Genomic DNA, 23,233 nt, shown 5'->3' with positions numbered 1-23,233 from the left:
ATTGATCTTACAATGTTTTACATATTCATTGCAATGGTTGGGTATGAGTCATATATATATTAATCCTAAATCAAGCTATGTTAATTAGCCTGGTTAATTAGTTGTTTTTTAACTTATATTGTCAACCCTAATTGAACACAACCCTCTTAATTAATTAAATTTGCCTATATATGAATAATCCAAGAGTGGGTTAGAATAATTTGAATTGGCACAAAGGGACAACTATGTTTAATTTGTCCTTCTCCATCCAATAGACCCAAACAAGACCAACCCTACCAACCATCAAGAGGTGTCACCTTAAGCTTAATTGCTTAAGTCATATATATATATATATATATATATATATATATATATATATATATATATATATATATATATACATATAAATAGCCTGGTCCATCTACAGTCCAATGCCAAAATCCTCATTACTCATCGCATCGATATCCGTGCCGATCGGACGGTGCAGGGACCATCATGTCATCCCCAATATGGCCCATGTACAACTCCATTCTGATGTGGGGCCCATGATGAATAGAACTATTTTGTCGGCCCATGGTCCGGTGGGCCACCACAATAGTAGTCAGATCGAGCCCATGGGCCCCATTTTTCTCTAAATGGGCCAAGAATATGATCTCATCATCATCTAGAACGTTTCCTTTTAGTTCTGTGTCATTTTGGAATTTATATCATTTTGAACATTTTAGAATTCGAATTTTACGATTCTGCGACATCGCTAACCTAATCACCAAATGGTCTCCAATTCATCTTATATTAGCCATTGAAAAATTATCAATTTCGAGACCACTTGAATATTTATTAGGCAAACTATTCCGAAAAATCGCAAAAAAATACGCTTCAGTAGGTTTAATGATGTCCATCGACGATTCAGATGTTCTATTATTGAAAATAAGATAGAAATAATTAAACCATCCTGGTTCTTTTTAAAAGTATTCTAGCTCTAGTCGAGACTTGGTTATTTACGGATATTCTCGACCAAATTCGAAAGACAAACAAATAGATCAAAATCCGATCCAAACCCGGTTCTTAATTTTTGTTTTAGGACTTATTTCAACATATTTTCTAAAACAGAAGCCGCTGTCCCTAGTGCAGGTGGCTACAGGCTTGATCGTCGGCATATGAGATCTCAAGTTTGAAATCTAATTATTTTATATTTCCAGCTAAGCAAGAATTTAAGTGCCGTAGTACGGGATCGTGCCGGAAACTTGCCGGTACGGTACGGCACGGTGCATGCCGAGTCGTGCCGGTCAAAAAAAATTCTTGCGTGCAGACACATAATAGCATGAACTATTTATTTTCTTTAGCAATAAAATATCCTAACTATTTATTATATCTTTTTATCATATCTTTTGAATTTTATTGAGTAAATTACTTATTAATTTAAAGAATAGAGGGTTTTGAGCTGTTTCATTGGCACAGGATCTATATCGTGCCGGTATCTTGTTGGTACGGTACGACACAGTGGATACGGCCCGTACCGACAGACACTTACAATCTTGCAACTAAGTTTATTTCTCTTTAAAAAAAAAAAAAAAAATCTATAGGTGACAAGATTTGGACTCATCCGGATTCGGATTTTTGAGACAGATTATTTGCATGTAATGCTATGTAGTCAAATTTGTCATATCTTTCATTTCTAGACATAGGTCAGTGACAGTACCACATAAATTATCAGAAATTTTGTTTTTTCATCTGTTTTCACTTCACAAGTTCATATTAGATTCGAACTTTGATTAGTACACTCAGATAATAAATTATCAAACATCCACTCAGGTACTAGTTGGATTTGACCATCATTATTAACACTGCAACAATATTTTGAACAGTGAGACTGTTTAATCCGCCATTATCATATGAAACATAAGTCTCAAAGCAACATAAGCGATAAATTTAACAATCTCACTATAATGATAGTTCCTAATAAATTTTTGATCCTTAATTAGCACGAATTAACTAGGGTCATCATCTACTTTTGTTTAAGGTGTTGGGGCTCTAGATTAGATTCCCCCACAACTTTTTTTTAAAAAAAAAAAATTAGGAATCAATTTTCTATAAATGCAAAAGTATGAAAGTTTATTCCAAGAAATAAATCCCACTAAATCAAGAAAGTTACAATATTTTTTGTCTCATTCGATGAAGTTAATTAGACTTGTTTTTTGACTCAAGAAAAGAATAAAAGCTAGCTTATTAATTTTTTAATTAACCATATATAGAGAGAGAATCCAACTAAGATTTAAATTTTTTATAATTTTTCGATATTATTTATCTAGTGATCGAATGGATGAAAATCAATAACTTTAACGATCGATATGAGTCGTTTGCAAGTTTTACAATATATAAATATTCAAATCAAGTAGAATTTTGATAGAAAATTATTTAATAACTAACTAAAGCAAAATAAATATTTCTGATTTAAAATTTTAATATTGTAGTATCACTTTTTGTGGGTTTTTTATTTTCAACGGTTAATATTANGGAAGGCTGGGTTGGGCCGAGTCATGTTTGAGTGGCGTGATGCTAGTTGGGCCGAGTCACAATTGAGATTCGTGGGCGTTGTGTCTACGCGCTTTAAGTGAATTGATTGTATATTTCTAACAACTCGAATTTTTTGGATCAATGATTAGCGTCAATGACCAGACAGTACAAATGCACCGGCATGAATGATAAATGGAAGAACTCGGAACCTCTTAGAATTAAGAGGCTACTTAGGCTTCTTTTGATGACATTTTATTTAAAAGATCAATACGATAAGAAACCGCGCAAGAATAATTTTAATAATTTATATACAACAGCGGGACTATTAATTAATTTGGTTGGGTACGTATAATTATAATATGGAGTGATTAGATATTCATACAATTATTAGACATGTAGTAGTTATATTTATAAATTTTTTTGTTAATTATTTGGTTATTCCTAGTTGGAGTCTGCAAATACAAATCTTGTTTTTTTTTTTTTTTTTGTATCTGGGATGGTAAAGTTACTCCCAATTAGAAACTTCTTTTTTTTGTTGTGTTTAAGTAGGAGGATTTGTAGATAAATTAAAATAACCACTTCAAATAAAATTACTCTCTTCAACTTCAAACATTTCAACTCATATGAGTAATATATACTTATATCCAATTTAGACATATGTATATATATATAATTTAATTAATTGCAACTTTTGAGTTTCATATGTTAATCCACCAAATAGAAATTAGGACACAAGCACGGTATGGACGCTGCTTATTAATATATTGTTTATATATACATATTAAGTATTAAATCTATTAAAATATATTTATATTTCTTATACGAATAGTTGATATGGTTCAAGAAATTTAAAAAATAATTTACACCATATACAATTTATTTATATTGTCCAAAAAAATTTATATGCTTTCATCAGAAAAACCAAAATATATATCATCTTACATTTAGATGCATCATTGACCTACCTCGAAATCCGACACGAATACACGAGGCTTATAAAAGGATCCATGATACATATATAGCTTATAACTTAATTTACTTTAAAATGCTTATACCTTCAATCAAATCTTCTAATTTTTTCTAAGGACGGTAAAGATCAGAATATCATGAGAAAAAAAACTCGGTGATCAGTGTAAATAAATAATAATTTTTAAAAAATATATATATATGATGATAAGAAATAAAATTTGTAAAAGAAAAATAAAAAAATGCCAAATATTCAACTTTAAATACGCAGTATTAAAAGTTGATTGACAAAATAATCTTGGAAAAATGTAGGTGCAAATTAATTAATTAATTAATTACCCAGTGTATTATAAGTAGTATAATATGGGGTGGGGGAGTTAATGGGGGTAGTTATTGGGTACGCGTAGGAGATGTAATTTGATCCGCTTACCTAATAAGCCGCGCCCGCTACCGCCCACGAGGGAGAGACGTTGCGCCGAGATTCGTGATCGTCCGTGCGAAACCGACCGTCCGATCATCCCACCACGCGACGCGCGCCGGCTCCCCAGTACGACGCGGGAGCGCACGAGGCCGCGCCACGTGGCGCCGCGGAGCGTGTTCCCGCCCGCCCGCGTGGATGGCGTGGCGGGAGTGGGTGACGTGGTCGGCCGTTCCGGGCGGGGCCCACCGCGCCAGCTGCTGACGTGGGCCACAGCAGGCGGAGCGCGTGAGAGGGCACGCACGTGGCCACATTTCTCTCTCCTCTTACTTATTTATTGGTTAATTTCATATAGGTCCCTAATAACATAGTAAATTACAAATATATTTCTATAAAATTTATTTTTTATATATTGTCTCTGTAAAAGTTCTGATATTTTCAAGTACGTCCCTGCTGTTAGGATCCGTTAGAAAAAATTAGTTAAACATAGATTAAAATACTTAACTCTAGTTACTTGATGAAGTGAATTGACCTTTTTACCTCTCTTCAATTAATAGTTGAAATTTTTGAAGGAATATATTTGAAAACATTATGACTTATAAAATAAACGGTACCAGAGGGATATATTTGAAAATATTAGGACTTTTACAAGATTAGCCTATGAAAATCGAACTTTGTAGGGATATATTTGCAATTCGCTGTGTTTAATTGCAGGGATTTGTGTAAAATTAATCCTTTATTTATTTATGAAAAAACTTCAAATACTACCCTGTGGGTTCGTATTTTTTTATTTTAGCATCTTGTGGTTTAAAGTGTATTGCTTGAATATATATTCTGTGGTCTTCTTTTTTTTTTCTTTCTGTCAAAAACTTTATAACTCTTTCTTAAATTATATACAAAAAAAACTTTAATTAGATACCCCAACTATGGTTTATCAAATATTCACTTTAGTACCCTATGATTTACTGAATTTTCACTTTAGTAACCTATAGTTTTAACTTTGTCGCTGATTTAACAAAAAAATTAACTAATAGGATAACGAAAAGAGAAAAATAAAACCACAAGGCACTAAAGTGATATATTTTAAACCATATAGTACTAAGGTGTGAAAGTGTGAACTCAGAGAGGTGATATTAATTTTAAGTTTTTTTCTTTATTTATAATAATAAAATATCGTATAAATTAGTTGATATATTTAATATTAATATATTCAACATTGTAGGAGAACTGAAGCTTTTTTTTTTTTTTTTGATATAAGAGTACTTTTCCATTGATTTATATGTATCATTTAAAAGTGTTAGATAAATTTTTCAATATATTAATTAATTAATTAATTAACATCTTATAGAGATGGTGCCATTGTAATTGATCAGAGACCCAAAGCATTTTTCATTTGTTGATCCTCAATTTTTTTTTTTTTAATAAGGAATAACTATTACAAAGAAAACTTTTCGTGTGAGAAACGAGTAATGTTTATAATGATGCTCTAATTGGCGCGTGGTATATCAGTATATTTCCCCATATTTTTTTTTGAGAGAGATATGTAGAATGCTACCCGCTTCGTTTATTTCATTTAGAAATAAACTTAGCTGGAAATGTGAATCAACTAGGATTCGAACTTGGGTCTCAGGTACCAACCACCAAGCTCTTTGCCACTTGCTCTAGTGACGGTCAGTTATATTTCCCCATGTTTATGTGCAATAGAATGCACTGAGCTGTCTGTAGATGAGCAACGAAATCATCCAGTGTACAGAATTTTTTTTAAGAAAAAGATAATAAACTGTCCGCTTTGTTTATTTTATTTTATTTTAAATGAACTCAGTCAGTAATGTAAAACAACTAGTTTCTAAACTTAGAAATTCCAACATCAACTATCAAGTTCTCAGTCAACTGTGCTAAGTACAGTGAAGATATATCCTTAATTTCCAGTTAATAATGATTACAAAACATAAAATTAATTTTTATTTAGACCCATGTGTATCAAATTTTTATGTGGGGATCAATTCCAATTCCATCGATCATTCTGGTGGAGTAGGTGATAAATCATATTGAGAAAGGTAAGGTGATAAATCATAATGATAATAAATGGGAAATTTTTTTCTCAAAAAATTAAGTGATTGGGAAATTTGGAAAAAAAAAAAAAAAAGGTACTTGAATTATCTTATGCCTTGTTGATTAATTGTTCACCAAGGTATATATCTCGTATCCAATTAATCATAATTAAGAGTGGAATAAGCACTTAATTACAAGTTATATATATTCTTCTTATGTATGAATCCGTAGCCAGTTATATATATATATGATAATTAAGGAAGAACATGAGTTATTAATTAGTTGTGAAAACTTGTTAAGGAAATTTATTGAATTTGGTAATTATCAATTATCTAAATTTGACCGAATTCAATAAATCTGCTATTCACCACTATATATATAGCATTAGTAAGAGTTTTATATTTCCATTATAAAAAAAAGAAGAAGAATTTTATATGTAACTAAATGGAGTAATGTCTAAGCATATCTGATCAGGCCTCAATCTCTCAAAAAGATTTGACTAATTAACAAATTAATTAATTTTATAATAAAAAATTAATTACAAATTATATATTCTACTAGTTGAAATAAAATGTGGATTTATAGCCACCAAACTTTTAACAACCTCAATATGTCCTTACAAGTTGTACTAAACACTACTTAAAATGTCCTTTTCGCGCTTTAATTGTTGGGTTAACAAGTTTTACGATTAAGTGCATCTCAAGCTACAATTACTTAGTTGTTTTTTATTAGTTAAGTAGAAGAAGCTATATACACTACAACAGAATTAGGTTATAGGGACACATGTTTGGGACACTTTTAAGAAAGTGTTCTATTTATACTAAAATTTTAAAAAATATCTACTAATGTCTAAATATAGAGCCCAATCCAACAAAAAATAAAAGATTACTCTACTCAACCCACCACACCCAGTCCATTTGGCCCGATTATAAACTGAAAAGAAAAAAAAAAAAGAAAAATCAATTACCATATTTTCTTCTCTCTTCACTCAATTCACTGAACTTCTAGACGAAGAGCCTTTCCTGTCGTCCTCCTCCGCCACCGCAGCCAACAAGATAGAGTTTCGGCGGTTGTTAAATGCTTAAATAAGTGTTGGTAAATTAGCAACACTTTTTTAAGTTATAGTGACACTCTTCAACTGTTACTATATACTTAGCGACCCCACATATAGCAACACTTTTTAAAAGTGTCGGTAATTTTAGCTAGCAGCACTTTTTTGACATATACCTACATTTAAAAGTGTCGCTATAGACCGTTTTTGTTGTAGTGATATCCATTATTCATATTTCAAGCCTAAATCATGCTTAGCGGCTTGTGATGTCATGAAACCTACATCATTATTTGCAATAATTTTAAGTTGAAATTAAAGTCCTCGCAAAAGTTATAAAGTATATACCTAACAGACTTTAGAAAAAAAAAAAAAAAAGCTAAAATGCAGAAAACTTCTAATAATATGTATCGCAATTTGCAGTGTCCTCTTCAAAAAATTGAAAAACAACATCTAACCCAGTCAATATTTGAACACATTTTCTTTTATGTAATTTGCAATAGAATTTGCACAAAAAATGTGACAAAAAAAGGGGGTTAATAAGTGCTAATTAAACAGCTTGAACATTAATGAGGGGGACAAATTGATGTAGATTTTTTTAAAAAATATCTAAACAGAGCAAAATAATGCAATAAATCACAATATTATTGGTTTTATTAATTAAATTAAATATTGGAGGAATTTTTATTTCTGCTTGACTTGAGTTATGTCAATGCCCTTTCTCCATCAAATATGCCATATATATATAACAATAAATTTACATTACATTAAGTAACCAATGGCCCTTAAAAAGTCACATTAGCTATTATTATTTAACAATTTGGTATTAAGATAATAATTATTAATCTTTAATTAAACACCCAGTTGGTTAATTTTTACATTCATGGAATAGGTGGCAACATAATCGTCTTGACTAATATCACTATGTGTATCAAAGCTAGATAATGTTGACAATTAGGATTAATTAACCTTGAAAGGTGATTAAGATTTTTTTTATTTGTTAATTTATACAAGTAATAATGTAGAAAATGCATTGTTCTTTCTAAATTAATTCTAATAATTAAGATAAACCCAATTATATTGGATTTATATGCCACATTAATTTATAGGGCTTGCTCCTGAACAAATTAAGAGCACCTCTTTGGGATGTAAAAAATAAAGAGAAAAACTAGTGGTGAGCTAATATTAATCAATCTATTATATTATTTATATTTTGGTATGGAAAGATATTACTATGCATAGCTTAAAAGTTGAGGTAAAACTTTCTTAAAAAACTATGTGTAAAGCTTCTTTAGTTTTTGAAAATTGCACTTCAAATTTTTAATGCAATCTCTTTCTTATTTCACTACCGTTTTTCTCTCACCTATAATCCTCTAATTATCACTTCTCTCTTATTCCTTAATGACTAGCTACTAATTAATTTGTTAAATTATTTTAGCATTACCAATTTGTTAATTTGAATTATTCAATTACTCCTTGAAGGTAGGATTAAAATCACATAAGTGAAAAAGAAAATTGGAGAAGCTACACACACGTAGTAGGATCGTAGTAGGACATCCTAATTGATGATCGACTTTATTAAATATGATTAACACTATTTAAAGTATATATAAATTAAGACCTTATTTGGCATCATGTTTGTTTTTTTATTTTTTAAAATAGAATTTTGTGTATCAAAATATGCAGAAGTGGACGATGGATTGATTGCAACTATTTCATCCAAAGTATTTACTCGGCAGTAAAAAAAATAAAAATTTGAAAGCAATTTTTTTTGTTTTGGACAAATTTTTTTTTCCTCCAATAAAATTATACAGAATTAGTGTTTAAAAATTATAAATGATTTCTTTTTTGACATTACTATAATGTTTTTATTATGATTTATTAGCCTTGAGATGCCAAAAATATTGAATGTAAAATAAAATAAAATAAATAAAATTATAGAATAGCTGCAGCTGTAGTGATGGTAGTGGGCCTTGTGATAAACAAAGCCCAATTAAGCCCAATTAAGCCCATCAACACTCACTCATCGCGCTCGATTAAGGGTCCACGGGCCGAACAAGTTGGAGTGAAAACACGTAGAGAGACGGTCCTCTGCTTTTCGGTGAAGTAGAAAGCAGAAATGAGATTAAGAATCAGAAACAGAAATGTTTGTCTAGCGCTTTTGATTCTACGGCGGAAAAAAGTAAAAATGTTTTATTGGAATAGTTTATATATATACATTTTCTTTTAATCTAATAACATTAGTGAGATTCGCATTTCTTCGGGTCTCTCTGTCCTGCATAGAAAGGCCAAACGAGACTTTTAGTTGTCCACGCCGACTTGGATGACCAAATTACATTATTTACTGTAGAAAAGTGTAATAGAAAAATGAATAATGCTTCACTTATAAATAAACTTTACAATATTTTATAAATTAGCATACGTGTCTGTATTCAGGTAGTCAAAAAGTGTAAATCACGAGAAGGTAAGCATGACTTATATTTTTAAGTTCGAAATTTAATTGTTTTATAAAATTTATTTATAAGAGTAATACATATAATATAATATTTATGTTTTTTTTTTTTTTGGTGTACAGTTTGATGTTTGCTTTGTTAATGCTGGACCCGGTCCACGCATAATATACTGCCAAAATCCCGGTTCAGGCTCGAACCGTTCGATCCGGTCCGTTCATCTCCGGTCCGCTCGACCGATCCCATCTCGTCGGCGCGAATCGCCGATTCTTTTTCTCCTCGGCGACTTTTCAAGCCGATCTTTTACGCGCTCGCAATGAAAAGTCTCCGAAACCCGCCGTTTAAATCGGCGGCATCAGACGCCGTCCGATTCCGATCAAACGGCCGTGGTGGACTGCGTGTGTCTCGCTGTGGCGGATCACTCTCGACCGTTATTTTTGGATCCAACGGTTACTGCTTTCCAAATCTTGCGGAGCACGACTCTCATCGGCGTGAGGAGCATTTTGGGCATAGAAAGTTTTTTTTTTAATTTTTTTTTTTAAGGAACTTTCCTGATTGGGACACTTTGCAGGGGTATTATTGGAACACAATATGGAGCAAAATGTCTAGAGAGTCCCTGTCTTATGTGATATTGCGGCATAGTCCCTCTTCTCTTAAAATATAAAAATAAAATATATTTATGAGAGCAAAAGTACTTTTGGTTAGTTTATTTTTTTTTTTCAAAAATATTTATACAAATTATTTTTTTGGATTTCATAAAAAAATAGTTTTTTTTTTCCAAATATGTAGAAAAAGGTATTTTTTGTGAAAAATCTTTTTTTGAAAAATAGTGTTTTATAGTTTTTTGATGATTTGGTTTCCTGAAAAATATTTTAAGAAATAGTTTTCTAGCTAAAAAAAGTGTTTTCAGTCTCTTGAGTTTTTAAAAAATGTAGTTTTTTTAGAAAAGCTTCTTTGTATTTTACGAAAAATTCCTTTTTTTTTCAAATATTTATATTTAAAAATAAAATTGTGAAAAAGTATTTTTATGTAAAATTTTATTTTCAAAAAAATAGTTTTGCATTTCGGAACCAAACACTCCTTTATTTGTCGTACTTTTGTTTTCAGCGATGAACATTTACAACAGTATAGATGATAAAGTGAAAATATTCTAGCAATTTTGCAAAAGCAAAGATTAAAAATGAGATTCTGAGACCAAAAAAAAAACTCAAATTTATCTTTTTCTACTTCTATTATAGGGAGAATTGGTTGAAGAGATTTTAACATAATTTTTTTTTTTCCAAACATACCAGCTAGACAATATTTTATATAATAATATTATATCTTACGACACAGTAGAGTAAGAACCTATAAATACTATATCTAATAACAAAACTACATAAACACTACGCTCTGCTGCAGTAGAACAAAATAAGTTCTAAAAATGTATATATTACCGTTTAGTACTTGCCTACTATATAACTTAATTTGTCTTAAAATAATTATTTTTTTATTTTATATTTTTTGTTTATGATCTTGCTTATGCTAGTGTATTTTAGAAGCCAGATGGTCATATGCTTTATTTTTAAGATATGCAAGATAATAATGTGAATAACAACTACTAAATTAAGCAAAAATTAATGCTTTGTTTTGGGTAAACTTCAAATGCCACCCTTGTGGTTTCGCACTTTCTTATTTTAATACTCTGTAGTTTAAAGTGTATCAAGTTAGTGTCCTGTGGTTTTATTTATATCTTTTCGTCAGCTTCTCCATTAATATTTTATTAAATTATATACAAAAAACTTCAGATATCCCACATAAGTTTATCAAATATTCACTTTAGTATCCTTTAGTTTTAACTTTGTTACTAATTTAACGAAAAAAATTAGTGGAATCGATAATAAAAAGATAAAAATGGAATCACAAGCCACTAAATTGATATACTTTAAACCATGATACTAAAGTAAAAAAAGTATAAAACTACAAGGGTGGTATTTTAAGTTTTTCCTTTTTTTAAAAAATTTATTACAAAGTTACAAAACTAGTTTGTAAGATTTCCTACAACAAAGTGGCCTTTGTGTGAAAAGTTGGGGGGTAAAAGTGAAGAATTAGAGGGTCAATTCGCAATATTGAGATAGTACAGGGTCTTCCAAGACATTTCGCACCAACATATGGCGAAAAATACATTAAACCCCACTCCATTTCCAAAATAGTTTAAGCTCTCCTCCTCCTGTATCCACGCCGCTTCCTCTTTTTCCCATCGATTTCCTCTGGATTTTTCCATTTTTAGGTATTTTTGTATCAATTTTACTCCTTGTTTCGATTATGGCATCATATATTTCTCTTGATTCAGAGCTTTAATTTTTTTTTTCCTTTTTTTTTTTCTCCTTGCCAAACCCTAATCCGTTATTCGTTTTGAGGTTTTTGCTCTTTGTTTTTGATGATTAGTGTTTACCATGTGGTTTTTTTTTTGTGATTTTTTGTAGGTTTTTAGGTCAAAGTGCGAAAGATGGCGTTTTTCCGAAGTGTCGCCGCGCTATCGAAGCTCCGATCTCGCCTCGTAAGTGATACTGATACGTGATCTTGATGTTGTTTAGGTTATTTGTTGTTTTACTTTTATTTGCTCGGATCTGGATCATCTTGCAAATTTGTGCTAAATTTGAGCTAAATTTTTAGTACTTTGACTAATTTTAACAACATTTTATTGGCAAACAATTTACATAGCCCCTTGAGTATAAACCATTTCGATTTAAGTTATTTCCATAACCGAATTAAGAATTTTTTGTTGAATCCTACAGTGATTTAAATTTAATTGTTCTAAAAATCTTTTTCAGCTGATGGAGCTATAAATTTTGTTAAATTCAAGGGCTAACTGCTAATTGAACAGTATGATTCTCAATTTAATTTAGAAAAATAACTCAAATTTGAAGCAAACAAAAGTTAAAGCTGTGCCAATTAAAAAAGAAAAATGTAGTTGGAGGGTTATTTAAAAATGGCCTATAGTCGATGATGTCTCCATACATTTTATAACCTATTTCATAGTTAGAGTAGGCAATTTGAGTTTTTTCACTACTATGCTATGTGTTCTTAATTTGTGGTGATTTTAAATGTGGATTCCAGGCTCAGCAATCCACCACATTGGGATCGGTCCGATGGTTGCAAGTGCAGAGCTCTTCTGATCTTGTGAGCTATAATATGCTCCTCTATTGCATTTCATACAACTTTTTTTTAAAAAATTATTTCTCTCCTTGTTAGTTTGGGAATCATGAAGTTTTAATTATCGTTTGCCAAATAGCTCTTTTCTTCTAAATATTTATTGTTTGTTGAATCGCCATGCTTTCCGTTTGACCAGCCTGAAGTGGGAAACCATGCCCACCAATCTACTTTGTTTCATTATAAAATTCAGTGGTCTTCCTCTTGTGATAAGTTGGGGAAGTTGTTTGGGCAGCCGATCATCCACTTGCGATTTCCAGATTTTATATTTGCAATTTACTTTTGGTTTCCTTTCTACAATCCAGGAATTGTTTTTTTTTTTAAACTCCAAAAGATATTTTGTTTTTTCTCCCCCTTTATCACGGTGTTGACTTCTTTTTCTCCTTATATAATGTATTTATATGCAGGATCTTCGTTCCCAGTTGCAAGATCTGATTCCTGAACAACAGGTTTGCTGTTTCCCCGAGTAGATTATCTGGTTTTATGATATACTTTTTTCTTGTCCCTTTCCAATGTTATGCTGTTGAAATGACTGAAATGACTATGAAGACTTGGTAATGCAAAAAGAATGTGACTTTAAAAGTCAAAACGAACAAATGATTTTAGAACCAAAACTCAAGAATTTTATTTGAGAAGCTGCTACGACTCTGTTTATTAATTAAGAACTGATCTTAAGTAATCAACTAAGTCAATTTACTATTGAAGCCTATATTTTTCCAATTTTGATAGATTTTGCGACATAAGATGCAACTGTACGCTCTTGCCGGCATATAGTTTTGTCTTATTTTTGCTGAATTTTGTATCTTTTTTTTTTTTTGAGAACTCTTATCGACATTCATATCTTGATTGATTATGTACAAGAATTTGAATTTTAGTCATATATCTTCCAATTAATTTGGTTGATTGAGGAGAATAAAGAGAGAGAGGACTGGCTGAAAAGTGAAAACTCAGCTCAAAAGAGTCCACTCTAGTTTGAGCGGCGATTAAACGAAGTTGTTTCAATAAATGATGTCTTGTGTGGCATTTAAACTAAATAGAATAGACTACTGGCTGGCTCATGTATGAATCTTATCGATCAAGTATCTTCAGCTGAATGAGAGTCTTAATTCCTTATGTATGCTAATGATACGGCAAATTTAAAAGTGTAAGATGTAGTGGCAGGTATTGGCTGGCAAGAGATTGGTGATGTGGAAATTTGATATTGTTGATGAAAATCGAGTTTTCTGGGAGCAGCATCATCACTCCCTTTTAATATGTTCACTATTTATATATAACTATGCATACACCTTTAAAATTGATATGTAATCTATAAACTCATGAATTGCCTGATATGGATGATGCTAATGAACCAGGTTAACTTTGCCATATATTTGCGTGAAATTTGCAATTTGATTTTAGTATTACAGATAAAGGAACAGACATAACAGATAAATCTGCCCTATTGGAAATAGAAATGAGGTTTGTGGCTTGTTGGGAATTGATCCAAGAGGAAAAAGGAAGCCCCTGATCTTAGGCCAAGTATTAAATATAACATATGAACACAATTACGCTTCAACATGACTGATGCATGGTGGAAAAAAGACATGCTGTCTGACTTGTGACCATATACTACTGCACTGCAGTACATACATAGAATATTGTGCACTTCAGCTACTGTCATGACTCTCTGGTGAAAACTGGTTGCCAAAAATGTAAATGCAAGATGATACAATAAATAGATTGTACCATATAGTTTTTTTCTATATTGTCACTTGATTTTCTCTGGCTAACTTACATTGCCTGCTACAGGAACGCTTGAAGAAACTCAAGTCAGAACATGGAAAAGTTCAGCTTGGAAACATCACTGTTGATATGGTATGCATTTGTCGATACTTAAAAAGTTTGATTATCATATATCAGCTGTCCTGAATAATTAATTTTCGTCACAAGCACATATATACTTGTATAATTGTAGGCATTCATCCCAAGTTCTTGTTTTAACAGGTTATTGGTGGAATGAGAGGAATGATTGGATTGCTGTGGGAGACATCATTACTTGATGCAGATGAGGTGCATTTTCCTGTTAGACCTCATATATTTGTAGCGAAGTGTCACTATGAACTATTGCTGGCATATTTTTTACATAATTACTTTGTCTTTAATCAATTTATCCTGTCCTAAAATCATAAGATAATGGAGAAATTCATAAACTAATGCAATTTATTTATTTTATGATTTTTAGGGTATTCGCTTTAGAGGCCTGTCAATTCCTGAATGCCAGAAGCTATTGCCATCTGCAGTCAAGGGAGGGGAGCCATTGCCCGAGGGTCTCCTCTGGCTTCTTTTGACCGGAAAGGTAATCCGTTAACTTGTTTGATAATTGAGAATGAGAAGACAGTTATTGTGGGTATACTATTTTGTACAGTTTATACTTGTGCAAAGAGGTAACTGATTACCTTGATTACACATCTTGGATTATCTAGGTTTAATTGCTTTGTTGGTGACCTTCTGTATGTTGATCTTTCATTCATTACACGATTAATACCTGACATTCAATACTAACTGTTGTCAGACTATTTGAGAGAACAAAACCTGTTAAATCCATCCGAACAAGTTACCAGTATGTCTCGTGGGTGTTAGTAAATGGTTTTGCAATAGAAAATAGCATGTATATAGAAAGGGAGACTGCATATTCAGTAATGAAAAAAATCTGATTGGAGGATGCGGCATTTGTTTTACTTTGTGTGCCTCGTCATTTTCTTTCCGAGGCAACTTACTTTTCCTGCCTTTATTTCCTTCAATGGGTGTTTGCCTCTATGCCCTGTATCTGCCCTCAGTTTCGTTTACCTAAAGGTTTTCTCTTCCTTTTTTTTTTTTTTGCGCATCAAAAGTTTTGGCTAATTGCTTCTCTTTATGCTAGGTGCCAAGCGAAGAGCAAACTGATGCACTCTCCAAGGAATTGCGTAGTCGTTCAAAAGTTCCAGGTTTTCTATTGGCGAGCTTCATTGATATCTCATAGTTCGGATAAGTAACTTATTGATGCAATGGGTTGCAAATTATAGAAAAATTTATACAACCATTGATTTCTCATAATTTAAATAAAATGATTATATTTTTTTTGAAAATCCATAACTGGATTAAGTGATTTTCATAAAAAAAAATTAAAAATAAACCCTGTATTGCAAAACCAAAAAGGTGGTCACTGTTGAAAAACATGAAAAATCAGTGGATTTTTTATGCAAAGACCCCTAATTAAAAAGAAGTGATAAATTTTCTTTTCTTTTGAAATTTTTTTTAAGGACAGCAGCCAGATGTGTCTGATTTGTCTTTTGGATTTTGGTATCTTTACAACATATATAGTTCAAGATACAATCATAAATATACATTTCATTCTATACAGTTGATATTCTCTAGAAACTCTAGCAAGTTTTGTGGATAAGTATGCTGCCCTTCCATTCTTCCCTTCAACTCCAGCAAGTTTTGCGGATTATCTGATTTTGGATATCTACACAGATCATGTATTCAAGGCAATCAATGCACTTCCTGTTGCTGCTCATCCAATGACTCAATTTGCTACCGGAGTAATGGCACTTCAGGTATATCAAGGCCCATGGCAATGTTTTGGTTGATCCATTAAGCTTCTCATCTGCAAATTATTTGTTCTCAAAAATATATTTATATAACAATCTCTTGCTGTCTTTTACTGTGCCTTTGATTTTTGCATGCCCTCTTAGGGAATCCTCGTTTGTCTTTCTTTTCTAAGCTCAAGTATATGCACATAATAGTTCTTTTTCATTATTCCATATTCTTACTTACTGTAGATTTTTTTTTGGGCAGTTCATAAGATAGTCCAAATTTACGAGTATAGCAAATTGATTTATATGCTAATGGGTCATGTACTGCAACCTAGTCTTACTTTTATGCTACAGCATTATTCTTGATGTATGTTCTCGTCACCTTCTTATGTCAGGTGGAAAGTGAATTTCAAAAGGCATATGATAAAGGAATGCCAAAAGCAAAGTAATTGTCATTATTTCTGCTCTCTCTCTCTCTCTCTCTCTCTCTCTGTGTGTGTGTGTGCAAGTAATCGAAATGCTTGTATGATGAATTTGCGCGGCTTTGGTCATTGCTCCTATAGGTTTTGGGAACCTACTTACGAGGATTGTATGAATTTAGTTGCTCGGCTTCCAGTTGTGGCTTCTTATGTTTATCGCAGGTAGTGTGCATTCTTTATGGCTGCATTCATTTCAGCAACTTTTAACAAGACAGTTGCAGTCCTATGTACATAAATATTTTTGCACCTTACCATCATCTAGTTTGGCATATTTCAGTAAACTATGTTGATAAGTACTCCATTTTGTATGCTATAATTTGAGTGTTGTTATGTTTTTTTTTTTTTTTATGCTTTTAAGGATTTACAAGGATGGGAAAGTTATACCTGCTGATGATTCTCTCGATTATGGTGCAAATTTTTCACACATGCTTGGATTTGATGATCCAAAAATGCAGGAGTTAATGAGACTTTATGTAACAATACACAGGTTACCTTTCTGTCATTGCTTCTAGAATTTTCCCATTTGTATTAATTGGCTTGAATTAAGATTGATGACATTGACTTTTCACATGTAATGCAGTGATCATGAAGGTGGTAATGTTAGCGCACATACAGGTCATCTGGTAAGAGATGCAAGAACGCTAAATCATCTATTTGTATTTGTATCTTGATTACTTCTTAGTAATGTCTTCTAAAAAGTGGTTGCGAGTAGTATATATAATTCCAAATTGTCCTGAAGTACATTAATGTTCTCTAGCAGTTTGCACTAGTCGCTGACTTTTAAAATTTGCTTCACTCTAATTTGCATATTTAAAGATTTATCTTAGACTACCCTTACAATCAAGATAAATTCATTATATTCAACTTTCAGGTTGCTAGTGCTCTCTCAGATCCTTATCTTTCTTTTGCGGCAGCACTTAATGGTTTAGCAGGCCCACTTCATGGCCTAGCTAATCAGGTATTTCCAACCTGTTGTGCTAATTTTCTCCTTGTTCATTTTGTGGTTACTCTTTGAATTGACTATGTCCGCTGTTTCACTAATTACGGTATTGCTGTCACAGGAAGTGCTTCTATGGATCAAATCTGTGGTAGAGGAGTGTGGAGAAAACATAACAACCAATCAGTTGAAGGACTATGTCTGGAAGACTTTAAATAGTGGCAAGGTACCTTATTTGTTTTGCTAAAATATTAGTCGTGCCACTCCATGCATACAAGGGCTTGGTTATCTTTTGAAATAGTGCAAATTATGCAGTAAAGATTGTGAAACCATTTTATTTTCTGTTTTCTTTTTTTAAACAGAAGTTTATATGTATAGGGAGAAAATTTTCCATGTTGAAACAAATAGTTCTTTGTCATTGTTCTTTTATCTCGGTTTTGTTATGTTCTTCTTACTTGGACATAAAGTTGGCTTTGAGGCTTGGATTGAACTTGCAAGATTATGTTTGGAAGACTTTAATTTTAAAGAAGGGCAAACTAAAGTATTTGATTTCCTAAAATATACATATGCTAACTCATGCATCCAATGGCTTGGTTATCTTTTAAAGTTGTCCAAACTGAGCTGTCTTTAGCTAGTGAAACCATTTTATTTTTTCTTTTTCTAAAAGCGTTACAATTATATAAGGAGAAAATTTTCCATGTTGAAACATGACTGTTTTTTGTCAGCATTCTTTTATCTGGATTTAGTTACATTCTATTTATTTTGTCACAAAATTGGCTTTAGAACTTGAATTGGACTTAGGAGCTCTCCTATTGTGTTTCTTATATCTTCCTTTTCAGTACTCGCTAATTTGGAAGCACTAAACTATTGAAACCAATCTTAGGTTGTTCCTGGATTTGGTCATGGAGTTCTACGGAAAACAGATCCGCGATATACATGCCAAAGAGAGTTTGCTTTAAAGCATTTACCTGATGACCCACTTTTCCAGCTGGTTAGTGCTGTAACAATCCCATTTCTTCCTTTGCGTCAGCATCGATCTTGAACAGTTTCTTTTCATCTTTTTTATAGTCATTTGTAACATTTGTATGACTTTTCTTTATAGGTTTCGAAGTTGTATGAAGTTGTTCCCCCCATACTCACTGAGCTAGGCAAGGTAAGTAAAATGTGAATTTTTCTCCATTAACACATATATAGATTTTACTTCTTGTTGAAATGTACCTGAACTGTTACTTTTTCAGCAGCATGTGTATTCCTTTTCATTTTTTTTTTCCCCCTCCGAGAGGATTTCTTATTCTGAAAAGTCCCATGTCAATTTGATCTTGTTGGATGGAGCAGAAGATGGGATCTGTTGACTTTATTATGACATAATGCACTCTAGAATTTATTGTACATTGAAAGATGCACGGGGAAAGATGTTGATAGCATTAGTTTCATGGTTGCTGGTATTAATTGTTGTGGCTTCAAGTAAAGCATGAATAAGTAACCGAATGCTGCTATACGCCCAATAACAAATAATGCAATTATCGTCCCTTCCTAAGTTTCAATTATGAAAAATTTTTGATTATTTTTTATTTTTATTCGGTAAACATTCTTTATCCAGATGACTCAACAAGTTGTATTCTGATCATTCGTCTTTAGACTGCGGTGTTTGTTTGCTATGAACAGTACAGAAAATATAGTTCGTTTCTTTGTTCGTCCTAATAGACCTTTGCACCATAGATGATGAGGATTTATTTTTTTATAGGAATAATTTTTTTTTTAAAGAAAATTTCAATCATGGTAAGGATGTCTCCATGTATTTGCTTTTCTTAATGTCAACCAATTCCTCAATATTGGAGTAATGACCCTACTTTCCCATTACTTGCAGGTTAAGAACCCATGGCCCAATGTTGATGCTCATAGTGGAGTTCTACTGAACCATTTTGGCTTGACTGAAGCCAGGTAAGTTTTCTTCTCCCTACTATCAAAACTCACATTAGATGCGACTAAAATGAAAGTTATAATGGATGCATTGTCTTCTCCCTGTTACCGAAAGCTGCTTCAGTTGTTACACAACTCAGTCGAACAATATCAGAATTTATAATATTTTCTACAGCTATCAGAGTGCCTTTGAATTGTACAAATCATGAGATAACTTTGGTCGAAAATTTCACTCTGCAGGTATTTCACCGTCTTGTTTGGCGTCTCGAGAAGCATCGGAATTGGATCTCAGGTTCTTACTTGTTACCTTCTCTTCTTACTCTTTACTTGCACCGTCTTGAAAACCATCGGAATAGGATCTCAAGTCGCTAGTTTGCTGTGGAGATATCAATGTGGTTCTTGGGTCCTTTTTGATGCTAATGACTCGTTGAAATTTTCCATCTCACTAACATCATCCCTCTTTTGAAATAGATGCGTTTTAAGCATCACAAAGTTGGTGCAGGTGCGACTAAACTGTAAAGCTTAAAGAAAATTTTAGTAAACTCTTAATTCTCTGGTGAAATGATTGATGGGGGAAAAAAAAAAAGTTAAAAGTGATCACATTTGCTAACATCATGCTGTCAATACAGATGGGTTTTTCCTGTTCTATCAAAAGAAAGAAAATGAAAAATAAAACCATGCTGTGGAAGTTCTTTCTAAACAATTTGTAATGATGCAGCTTGTGTGGGATCGCGCCCTCGGTCTGCCGCTTGAAAGACCAAAGAGCGTGACGATGGATTGGCTCGAAAACTACTGCAAAAATGTAGCCTGATTCAAAAATGCCGCGACCGAGTCTAGAGTTGCACAATAACGATTTCTTGTAACAGAAAATAAGAGAACTAGAAGCACTTCTTGGCCTCAATTTTCTTTTACTTTTTGGCTTTTTTTTTTTTTTTTTTTGNGTGACCGAGTCTAGAGTTGCACAAAAACGATTTCTTGTAACAGAAAATAAGAGAACTAGAAGCACGTCTTGGCCTCAATTTTCTTTTACTTTTTGGCTTTTTTTTTTTGGCGGCGATAATAACTGGAGCAGGACGCTCCAATCGATCAGGTAGATATTCGTGTCGACAATCTCATGTTTGTTATTACATTGATCTGGGTAGTGAGATTAATGATAAGTAATTTTTGCCTGTTCTTTTGTACTTAAATTCGGAACTCCACTTGCTCGCAGATTCCGATTTTGTGATGGATCAGGAATTTGGAAAGAAAATTTGTGCCTTTACCTCTGCTCTGTGTATGACATTTCCTCTTGTGTGTTTTCTAGTGTTGTTGAGATTGGTAAATTATGTGAAACAATTATTTGTTCGTCAAAAACTTAAAACTAAAAACTGGTGGGAAATGGATATATATATATTTTTTATTTATATTAGCGTGGTAGGACTCGATCTTAGGATCTCCTATTTTGTTATTATGTGAAATTTTTTGAAATATTTATTATTTTGCAAAAATTTAAGCTGTGAGAAAATAATGTTTTTAATATTGATATTTAATAAAGATATTTCGGAGTTGTATTTTATTAAATGTTTGGCATGGAAAGTATAAAAAAATTATTAAATTTGATTTCAATATGATTGTAGAAACAATTCAGATGTAATCAAAACAATAGAATTAAAGTCTAGGTCAAACTTGAGGAACTAAACATGATGGAGTGAAGCCAGAATACTATTTGGAAGTAAACAGAAACTTTTAACTTCTATTGGTATCATTAAACATGATTTAGAGAATTTAAACATTTTAGGGCTCTAATTTTGAGTATGCGACATTACAAGTGGTCTTAAATTTATTTTATGGAAGCCATTATTAAAATGATCAATTTTGAAATACGGGACCTAAAAAGCTTATAGCTTAGATCAAATTTAACTGCATTGATTGTTGATTTGGATATTCTATCGTAAGAAACAATGTGAAAGTAAACTCAGAAAGCTCGTAGCTAGCCTCGATTAAATTTGACAGCATTAATCGTTGTTTCAGATATTCCATCATTGGAAGGGTTGCAGAAGTAAACGCTCGCGGTTACTTTTAGGAGTGTTTTAACTTTTCATCTTGAAATTTAATTTGAGAGAAGAACTTTCTAATTTGAATTTATTACAACACGAGGCCCAAAGAGTGTGCACAATTTTTTCAACCAAAATAAATAAATAAATAATAAATAAAAGAAGGAAAGCCCTATGCATGAAATCTTATTTCGATATCTACTACATTGATTTTGCATGACCATCCATGAATCTTTTGGGATGAATTGCACCACTAGTCCCCAAACTTTTTGGAAAGTTCAACTATGGTCCTCAAACTTTTAAAATATTTCGTTTCAGGCATAGTTTGGTAATGTGTTTTCAAAAGCAGCAAATTTTAGATTTTAGAAGGTCCAAATTAAAACAAAAAACCACTTTCAATCTCAAAATTTTAGATTTTATGCACCATGCATTTATTAATTGTTTTTTTAATTTTTTATCTCATAATTCAATCCTGATGCCAACAAAATTACAATCTTTTCTATACTTGAAAATTTGACACCAAACAAAAAATATGAAAATCTGTTAATTAGAGACATATGTATTGTAAATTAGGTAATTAAGATAACTAAGGGCTAAACTCAAATAATTCTTAAAAGTTTATTTTCTGAAATGTCAAACTCAAAGAATCATGAGGACCAAAATGAAGTTTGAGTAGAAGTTCAATTCTGGGACTTGTAACACAATTTATCCAATTTTTAGTTATATAAACTACTTTATCTACATTCATATATACCATATGTTGAATTTGGAGGTGGTGTGTGGGTTTGTTAATTATTGAAAGCTCAATCTCTGTTAAGGGTTTAATGAAACCTAATATATATATATATATATATATATATATATATATATCCAACATTGGTTATTGAAGTGGGCTTNTCTGAAATGTCAAACTCAAAGAATCATGAGGACCCAAATGTTGTATGTGATCATTTTTTTTCTTTAAAGCTTCTGATTCAAAAGGTTTGTTATTTTTTAGTATCTTAAGATGAAAGAAAATGTCACTTCTCATATATTATACCTTATTTGCCATGAGAAATTTCAATTTAGCTATTGTTGAGTAAAATAAGTACGGCTAGAATATTTCTAGACGTAAATTAAACTATTTACTTCTGCATCGTTTTCAGTCGCAGGATATTCAAGTTAACGAACTTGAGACCAAATGAAACTCGAAAAAAAGTTCACAGTCGACGAACAACACAATTTACCAAATAATACTAATCGAACCAAATATTACAAGATCAGCTTTAATTCAAATTCATGGAGAGGAAACAAAAGAAGAAAAAAATCCCCTAAAATAGTGAAATGTAGTAAAATTTTATGATTGATGAGACAGAAACTACGGTATTTGGGTTGAACAATAATACTGAATTCCACATCTATCCGGCCTAAAGCGTCCGTCTCAAAATATAGTTTTCAGATTGGGTCCACATGTTTAAAATGAACACTTGTATTGAAAGTTATAGTCATTTTATGAGCCTTTGATTTTTTGTACTGAGATGGACCACAAATGTAGGCTGATCCAATTTTTCAATACATCTTGATGTGAAAGAATGTGAGCATTGCTAGATCTACAACCCAAAATAGATTGTAATTCTATAACCACTGCATACAAAGCCCAAATTTTCTTTATATGTAAGTCTTATCAGTTTTTTTTTAACTAAAAATCGAAA

At 32.0% G+C, this 23,233-nt stretch overlaps 1 protein-coding gene across 3 annotated transcripts; it reads left to right on the top strand.

Moving 5' to 3' along the window:
* Positions 11,592-20,770, top strand: LOC109724956 (citrate synthase, mitochondrial). 3 transcript variants are annotated; one of them, XM_020253957.1, is made up of 20 exons: positions 11,592-11,696; positions 11,893-11,966; positions 12,527-12,589; positions 13,027-13,068; positions 14,408-14,473; positions 14,603-14,668; positions 14,841-14,954; positions 15,519-15,582; positions 16,112-16,194; positions 16,569-16,618; positions 16,737-16,814; positions 17,011-17,139; positions 17,233-17,275; positions 17,524-17,610; positions 17,714-17,815; positions 18,473-18,580; positions 18,692-18,742; positions 19,457-19,530; positions 19,750-19,801; positions 20,228-20,320. In XM_020253957.1, exons 2-20 carry the CDS (start codon positions 11,916-11,918, stop codon positions 20,318-20,320), a joined length of 1,416 nt encoding a protein of 471 aa, XP_020109546.1. In that variant the 5' UTR covers positions 11,592-11,696; positions 11,893-11,915. The 3 variants fall into 3 exon arrangements, with proteins under 3 accessions (XP_020109546.1, XP_020109548.1, XP_020109547.1); XM_020253959.1 differs by lacking the exon at positions 11,592-11,696 and adding an exon at positions 20,451-20,770 and having other exon boundaries at positions 11,916-11,966; positions 20,228-20,332; XM_020253958.1 differs by lacking the exon at positions 11,592-11,696 and having other exon boundaries at positions 11,916-11,966; positions 20,228-20,356.

The sequence above is a fragment of the Ananas comosus genome, linkage group 19, assembly GCF_001540865.1.
Source record: "Ananas comosus cultivar F153 linkage group 19, ASM154086v1, whole genome shotgun sequence".
In the NCBI taxonomy this organism is placed as follows: domain Eukaryota; kingdom Viridiplantae; phylum Streptophyta; class Magnoliopsida; order Poales; family Bromeliaceae; genus Ananas; species Ananas comosus.
The sequence above is the reverse complement of the archived record's forward strand: the minus strand, read 5'-3'. Positions and strand labels throughout refer to the sequence as shown.